The sequence below is a fragment of the Grammomys surdaster genome, unplaced genomic scaffold (genome assembly GCF_004785775.1).
Source record: "Grammomys surdaster isolate TR1022 unplaced genomic scaffold, NIH_TR_1.0 183, whole genome shotgun sequence".
In the NCBI taxonomy this organism is placed as follows: domain Eukaryota; kingdom Metazoa; phylum Chordata; class Mammalia; order Rodentia; family Muridae; genus Grammomys; species Grammomys surdaster.
The window spans coordinates 1,865,307-1,874,265 of record NW_021604628.1 but is presented as its reverse complement, the minus strand read 5'-3'; the positions used below and the strand labels follow the sequence as shown (position 1 = coordinate 1,874,265).

General features: G+C 43.6%; 1 protein-coding gene across 1 annotated transcript in view; it reads right to left on the bottom strand.

The window, feature by feature from the left end:
- The window catches only part of Dnah8 (dynein axonemal heavy chain 8), a 236,994-nt gene that overhangs the window by 152,538 nt on the left and 75,497 nt on the right, over positions 1-8,959 (bottom strand). The window contains exons 32-36 of the mRNA XM_028767920.1: positions 8,501-8,601; positions 6,018-6,155; positions 4,994-5,234; positions 2,875-3,074; positions 1,389-1,542 (exon numbers count right to left, since the gene is read on the bottom strand). Coding sequence (XP_028623753.1) covers positions 1,389-1,542; positions 2,875-3,074; positions 4,994-5,234; positions 6,018-6,155; positions 8,501-8,601 — 834 coding nt within the window. The remainder of the gene's footprint in view (positions 1-1,388; positions 1,543-2,874; positions 3,075-4,993; positions 5,235-6,017; positions 6,156-8,500; positions 8,602-8,959) is intronic.

The following is an 8,959-nucleotide window of genomic DNA, read 5'->3' as shown; positions in this document are numbered from 1 at the left end:
TTTCAAGTGTTTTGATACATAGTTCTATTGTTTCAAATGTTTTGATACATAGTTCTATTGTTTCAAATATTTTGATACATAGCTCTATTGTTTCAAATGTTTTGATACATAGCTCTAGTGTTTCAAATGTTCTGATACATATTTCTAAAGCTGTTTCCCACCACACACTGTATATTCCTGACCTGCTAGTAGTGTGTTTACTAATAGTTCAACTGTCCTTAACTAAACATAGGTTAACTTTAGCACTGTTTTCTGAGGACTGGTTCAAGAGATGAAGGACGTTGGACAATTTAGTGGTGCTCCATTCAAATGGATGTTAACCTACCCAATCTCAAGACATCACCCAGTCAAACTATGGACTTTCTTCTTTTTTCTAGTGTAAATCAGAGATCAGTACCTTGTGTTTCTGTGTTCCGGTGAAACATTATTTAAAATTATTTTTAAATTTAACTATGTGTACATGGCGGGGAGATGGCCTGTAATTGCTTACAGAAGCTACAAGAGGATGTAGGATACCCCGGAGCTGGAGAAGCAGGCAGTTGTGAGCCACTTTATGTGGGTTCTAGGAATCGAACTCGGGTCCTTCTACATGAGCCGCATGACACTTAACAGCTGAGCCAGCTCTCAAAACTAAAACTTGTTTTTTAAACAAGTGTCTGGGCTGTAGTTTGCCAACTCATGACTCGATCTATCAAGACTTGATGACATGGACCAGAAAGATGGCTTGGCAGGTAAAGATGCCTGATACCAAGCAAGATGACATGAGTTCAAATCTCCAGGGCCCACATTGGGAGACGAGAGAATTGACTGGCAAGGGTTATCTCCATATGTATAACATGGCATCTGTGCATCCACACACATCAAATAAAATGTAAAAAAAAAAAGACATAACTATATATCTTCGAGAAGATTTTTCACGGGGTTGGAGAGATATAGCTCAGCGGTTGAGAGCACTGACTGCTCTTCTGGAGGTCCTGAGTTCAATTCCCAGCAACCACATGGTGGCTCACAACCATCTGTAATGGGATCTGATGTCCTCTCTGGCCTGCAGACATACATACAGGCAGAATGCTATATACATAATACATAAATAAATCTTAAAAAAAAAACCATAGATGGCCCCAAATATTTTTTTAATACTCATAGGGATTGAACCCAGGTCAGGATTTCATCAATGCTAGGCAATCCCTGTACCACTAAACTTTACCTCCAACCCTCTTTTTTGGTTTCATTCTGGGGGGGGTAGGGGAGGTCTCACAAAGTAGCCCAGCAAGGCCTTAAACTTAAATTCCCCTGCCTCAGACTCATGAGTAGCTAAGATCACAGGCCTGCACCACTAGGCCCAGCTCATCAGATAAGTTTATAATAATTGCAAAAGCTCTTCTCACCTGTGGCAGCTGTTTGGCAATGTCGCCACCCACAAAGACAGCTTCAAGATACACCCATAGGTTCTGGACCACCAGCCACTCTTCAATGATATCCGAGGAAGTAGACAATTTATAGACCCAATTCTGGATATTTTTTTTAAACGGAGTATTATATCTAAAAGCCAAGAATAGAAAACATATTTCTGACTGTGGCTGGTGCTGGGGTGTGATTTGCTGACACATTTGGCCTTCACAGATCTCTGGGAGGAGGGGGGTCTCCCAGAATGAGAAACTTCTCAAATAACCATGTACTCTCCCCAGCAGGGCCCTATGCATGCTGGGAAGTGACTTCCAAATGAACTCTCCTTCCAGAGAATCGTGAGAAGGCTGAGTTCTGTGGTACCATAAGTATATTCTACTGGGTTATGTCCATGTAAGTATAAGATTAAAGGACTCAAGTTCAATGCCCTCCTCTGGCTTCTCCAGGGTGCCTGCACACATATAACATACACACAAATACACACAGGTACATATATATTAAAACAACAACAATAAACCCCACTGCAATTAGCTAAGAGGATGGAAGCTACAAACCAAAGACCTGGATCTCTTGGCTACTGTCTCTCTTCAGGTCAACCTACAGCCTGATTTCAAGAGGTTTTCATGCATGATGGTCTCCGCGAAAAATCTGCAATGACCGGTGGGAACCGCCAGGCCATGAAGTCCAGGAAGCAATGACTACACTACAGTCACCTTTGCCAGGGGTACTCAGGTTCAAATAGTGGATCTTTAACCTCAATAATCCAACCCACAATTCCCTGACTGAGGATCTTTACAGGCTGGGGCCAGAGGTCATGCTGGATGCCAGTCATTAGCGAGGGATTCCCACCTTAGAGAGTTAGAACGCTCATGTTCCTTGGACATCCGCCTCTGTCCATTATGGTGCTATATGTTTTTTAAGCATTTGAGGGAATAGTCAAAGGCTGCTGGAGCGGGAGAGCCAGCTCGGCAGTTAAAAGCGCTGGCTGAGTTCAGTCCTCAGCATCCATAGCAGACGGTTCATAACCACCTCTAACTCGGGTTCCAGGGGACCCAATGCCCCTTTAGGAGTCCACTATGGGCGCCTTTATACGTGTGGCATACACACAGACTGATAGACATGTACATGTAACTAAAAACAAAATCTGAGATCAGCTGTGAGGGTTCGGGTTACAAATGCTCTCACTGGCTGGCTCCCCTCTTTGTAGGGAGCACAGTGCTGTTTGAACGGTCCATCCTGGGGCTAACATGTACGAAGGCCTCCATCATGAGAAAATACAGGAGATGGTATGGCACCTCTGACGGAGCAATCGTGATTCTTAGGAAAAAGAGACACTGTGTACAGGTACGCACAAACGCTTGAACAGAATCTGATTAAATGTCCCAGCTACAAAACTAGGCTGTACCTAGTCGTTTGTGATGATGCTAAAGACCAAATTTAAATCTTGGCCGTGAATTATAAAATTACCTGTTGCTCAGCAAGGAGCCTAAAACCATCAGGCTATCTTCCATTAAGGTGATAATCTCTCCGGACTCTGTTCCTTTGAGCAGGAGCTCGCCTTTGCCCTTAAATGCTGCGAAACTCAGGTTTTGGTTGGTCCAGTTCTCAATCACCTGAGTCAGCTTGGCTTCGATGTCCTTCTCCTTAATGGCGGATATGCAGATGTCCTGTCGAGGAAGACAAGAGAACGGGTCAGGGAGAGTCTCTCTCGCATTCTGCGCAAAATAAAACCATAGCACCTGGAGCGCAGAAGGAATCGGAAGTCGCCAGAAATGACCGGACGTCGCCTTACTGGGCGCCTTGACTTGTAGCCGAGAAAGCCAAGATTCTCCATGCTGCAAGTTCACACCAGAACCAATTAACAATCTAGACAAGGCAGACAGGGGGGATGGCTCAGCAGATAACAGCGCTTGCCACCCAGCCTGATGATGTGAGCCCAGGCCCCTGGAGCCCGTCTGGTAGGAGAGAACCAGCTCCTGGAAGTTGTCCTACGGTGTCCCCACACGCAAACGTGCACAATGAATAATTATTTAGAATACAGGAAAGGAAAACTGCAACGCTATTTTACTTTTTTTAAAACTCAAGATAGCCTTTGTAAGAAGCACTGAATTAAAAAATTGGGACAAAACATCCAACTCACCAACATCAAAATACATAAATACCATAAACATTTTTTTAAAAATGTAAGTGCAGCTGAAAGACAGGAGGGTAGACCGGCAGGCTCTTATGTGAATGTGTTTCAGGTGACATCAGTATATACCTAATAAACTTCTATCCACCCTCCATTTCATCAGAGAACTTCAGAAACCCTGAACACCATAAATCTGTATGATTAATGATGTTATCCAAATTCTCCCCAACTATCTCCTTCTTACTGGCCCAAGCATGCACCCAGCGACTCCAATCTGACGAGCTCTGCACCTCTAACACATGATAGCACATGCTATCAACTATTCTTCAACAAGCAGAAGAAACACAATACTCAAGCAAGCTATTTCGAAGGAGTAAAGACAAGTTCAAACTCTTCTTTTTCAAGAGATGATAGAGAGGACAAAACAACTCTTAAGAATCGAGAAAAAAAAATCAAGGCTGGACGTGGTGGCACACCAGGAGGCCGAACAAGACAGACTGCTGTGAGTTTGAGACCAGCCTGGCCTACATAGTGAGTTCCAGGCCAGCCAGGGCTACATAGTGAGACCCTATATCCAAAATACACACACACACACACACACACACACACACACAAATCAAAAAATCACTGAGGCTGGGTGGATAAAAACCCTTGTGGAGGACCCGAGTTCAGTTCCCAGCACCCATATCATATGGGTCACAACTGTCTATAACTCCAACTCCAGGGGATCTGATGTTCTCTTTTGTCCTGTGTGAACACTGACAATCATATGCACCTCAATTATGTATACATCACACACACACAATCTTAAAATAAAACGATTTAAAAATCTGTGTAAGGTATCTAGGAAGAGGAATTACAGCACAGGCTGTCTCTTGGGTTGAAGCTAAAACGAAGTAAATGCTAACACAGAAGGAGGAAGACTAAACCTCGCAGGAAGGAAGGGGAGGAACAGACACCAGAATCCAGAGGGACAGGAGAAAGAAGCCCTGGGATCACATCGTAGAGCAAGGTGACCATTCTTCACAGTGATGTTGATTGTGCATTTAATGAAGGACCAGAAGAGGCAGTGGGGGCTCAAAGACCACATACACAAGGAAATGAAAAAGAGATACATGGAAATATCAATTGCCCGGATCTGACCATGACATATTCTATGCATGTATTGAATCCTTCACTCTGAGTTCCACAAATATGTACAACTACATGTCGGGTAAAATCTAAAAATAAAATAAATGTCAGAGCTGGAGAGATGGCTCAGTGGTTCCCGTCACCCATACTATGCAGCTCAGAACCACCTGTAACTACAGGGGATCTGACGCCCCCTTCTGGCCTCTGAAGGCACTGCACTCTCATGCACATAACCCCACACAGCCCACATCACATGTGATGTCTTCACGAAAGAAAGAGGCAACACCCCTTAGCGGCTTGCTAATCCCTCCCTCCCACACTCACTTCAATATCATCCTTGTTCTTAAGGAGTGGCGCTTCCATGATGTTCCTCAGACAGAATGTATCCGATTCCACGTCAAACGGGGTGCCAGTGAGCTCCGAGATGCGGTCCCAATGCCTCTGCTTCATCGCCTTGTTCGTCATCATCTCCAGTAGCGGACATGACTCACTGAAGTCGTCGATTCTTTTTTTGAGGTCCAGAAACGCCTGCCAGTCTTTGAGTCCTTTGGGGAGTTTTCGACATCTTTCAGGAAGAGAAAGAAAAAAAAAAAAAGATTCTCACCTGTGAGTTTGTTATTGTTTTGGTTTTTAAGAAAGTCCCCTACCCCCGCCCTTTGAAGAAAGCATTATAAACATACAGCGATAGTAAGTATGACTGATTTGCTTGCTGTATGTATACTATTTATATGCCTGGTGCCCAAAGGGACCGGAAGAGGGTATTGGATCCCATGAAACTGAGAGCTACCATGCAAATGCTAGGAACAGAATCCAGATCCTTTGGAAGAACAGCCAGTGCTTTGAATCGCTGCACCATCTCTCCAGCCCCTGATATGACCCCTTTTTAAAAAAAAATAAAAAGATTTTTTTTTAATTTTATTTTTTTGAGACAGGGTTTCTCTGTATAGCCCGGGCTGTCCTGGAACTCACTCTGTAGACCAGGCTGGCCTCGAACTCAGAAATCCGCCTGCCTCTGCCTCCCAAGTGCTGGGATTAAAGGCGTGCGCCACCACCACCCGGCATAAAAAAGATTTATTTTTAATTGCGGGAGAGGGGTATATGTGGGTATTTTGGGTAGGTGAACCATGTCCATGCAGTTCCCAGAGAAGCCAGAAGAGGGTGGTCTGGAGTTGGAGTTACAAGTGGTTCTTAGCCACCTGATGTGGTTGCCCGGAACTGAACTGGGGTCCTCGGAGAGAGCAAGAAGCACTGTAAACCACGCAGCCTCCTCTCTAGCCCTAGCCTGTGGCCTTACGGAAGCCTTGCGGGACAAACACTAAGAAAGCGAGCTATCCTAGCAGAGGCTCACCTGTTCTGGAATTCCTGCAGCTCAGCATTGATCTTCTCAATATCCACGTCCCCCCAAAGGATCTCATAATACCCACTGATGCTGCCCATGACGGTGTCGTACAAGCCGTACAGCTTCTGGAGCAAGTTGAGCTCTTTTCTGAGGAACAAAATAATGACGTGGGTAACGTCTCTCGGCCACGAGACACACACAGCAGTAGTGGTTCCTGATACAAAGACTTCCTTAAACTCCATCAATAAGGTCGAGCCCTACAACATTCTAAATCATAGAATCACTTGGCATGGACCAACGGCTTGATTATTTTATAAGGGACAAATCTGGACTCTTTTCTACATGTAAGATATATACTATATTGTTAGTTATCCTGTTTGTTTGTTTGTTTGTTTGTTTCTTGGAGACAGGGTCTCACAGTGCAGCCCTGGCTGGCCTGGAACTATGTAACCCAGGCTGGCCTTGAACTCACATCGATCCCCTGCCCCTGCCTCCTGACTGCTGGGATTAAACGTGTGAAGCATCACACCCAGCACCAGTTATACTACATCTCAACTTCTAAAATCATTTTTCATTTCCATGAGCCTAAGAATAATTTTATTTTTTCTTCAGAGGTTATTCCAAGTCATGTTAAGGGCATGCAATTAATGTTAAAGGTGTGTAAAAGAAGAGGGGGACAGGAGAACTGTGACATTTTCTACAGGGTGCCATCATAGTGGAAAATCACTACTGTGTTATTCTTTGGGTGACACGCTGTGGTTCAACAAAATTTAAAAACAGAGCTCTGAAGACACTGTTTCTGCATCTTTCCTTTTTTTAAAACCTGTATCTAGAACAGCCAGGAATTCTGAACTACTCAGCCTCTTCCTAGAACAACATAGAAACAAACTGACAATTGAACTAGTGTTCAAGTTCATTAAATTCAATACTTTGTGATGAATCGTAGATTTCAGAGGCCAGAAAGATAAGATGGCTCAGCAGACAGAGGTACTTGTAGCCAAGCCAGACGACCTGAGTTTAAACTCTGGGTCTCACACACTGGAAAGAGATAATCAATTCACATAAGTTGTCCTCTGATCTCCATACACAGGCTGTAGCGTGTACACACACACACACACACACACACACACACACGATTAAAAATAAATGTAATTGTTAAATAAAATATCACTAAATAAATGGTCCATGAGCCAGGTGGCTACAGGCCTTGCTATGCTAGAGATTAGCGCACTGAATCTCACGCCAAGTGTGTGAATAAGAATTCCTCAATGATCATGTAAAAGGGACCCTGCCTCAGACAGCCTAATTTAATAAGCCAGATAAGAAGCAGATACCTTCGAGTCTAATATAACTGGTGAAGAGGCTACATTTGGAGATTAGTGTTTTAAAAAAGACAGCAAAACCATCTACGCCAAACGGCTGGCTGAATCATTCATCTACCTGCAATGAAAGCCAAGACTCTAAAAGCCAAGACTCTAAAAGCACTATTGTAGTGCCCCTCCTCATGTGCTGGGGATCAAACCCAGGGCCTCACACATGGTAGACAAGCACCCTGCCACTAAGCCATGCCCCTGCCTCATTGCTACTTTTGAGAAAAGATATAGTTAAGATCCCAGACATGTTGCTTAAAATCATGCAAGTCATTTAACCATCAATTTCAATACAATCTATGCCTACCCTATGAGGCAGAGCCCCCTTGACATAAATGTAGTCAGAAGTTAAAACAAAATGTCAATACTTCCGATTCACTGATAGCGTCCAAAATTCATGAAAAGGAGAAGTCATAAGCTAACTTTACATGAGCCGAGAATTACTGCAATGGGGACTTTCTCCAGCAACCTTCTTTGTGTGTGTGTGTGTGTGTGTGTGTGTGTGTGTGTGTGTGTGTGTGTCTGTGTGTCTGTCTGTGTGTGTGTGTGTGTATTAGTTACTTTTCTGATGCTGTGATAAAATACTCTGACAAAAAAAAAAAAAAACCCTCCAGGAATGAGAGTTTTATTTTAGCTCCAATTTGAGGCTATGGTCCTTTAGAGAGGATGCTGAGGCAGCTAGTCATATGGCTCCAGGAAGGAGGAGATTATTTTAGCTCGAAGTTTGAAGTTACTGTCCTTTAGAGGAGACTTCGAGGCAGCTAGTCACATGTCATCCAGACAAGAAGCACAAAGTGGCATGAATGCTGACACTCAGTTTGCTTTTTCCCTTTTATACAGTTTAGGATTCCAGCCTAGGGGATGACGCCACCCACAGTGAGAGGATCTTTACCATGACAATTGCCCATGGGCACTGCCTGGGGTCCCCAGAATCTCCCATGGACATGATTCTAGATCTCAAGTGGATAGATAAAATGAAGCACCACAGAGATTATGTACCTAACAAGTCAGACACTGTAGGTGTAGGGGGGATATTGAGGGGCAACTGAAGCCATGTTCTTTCCTGTGTGGGGGCGGTATTTGCTGATCTGCATGGAAAACCTGCAAGATTTCAGACCTTACCTAGTTTTGTGTAAAACCTCGTAGTCAGTCACAGGTAATCCAAAAAGTTGTTCGCCGGATGAATATGTGACAAATTTCCTCCATAGATCATCGAAATTGGCCTATAACAAAGATTTTTTTTAACATTTTACTGGCATAGAATTAATTCAGGCCCCATTAAAGTATGATTTATTATAATTGAGAGACAGGGTAACACACATGAAAGGAAGGATTTGTGGGGCAAATTTATTCTTATCCAAGCCACCAGAGGAAGGGAGAACGCTTAGGGAAGTTAACTTTCAAGTACTCTATGCACATCTACTTTATGTTAAATTAATTCTTTAACGAACCAAGTGGTCTCCAGAAATGCTATATTTCAAATCCCCGTCTGCATATTGAAAGTAATAAAAATGGCATCCTAGAAACCCGTAACTTGGGTTTTTTTTTTCTCACTACTTTAGCAATCTCTCTCCCTTCCTG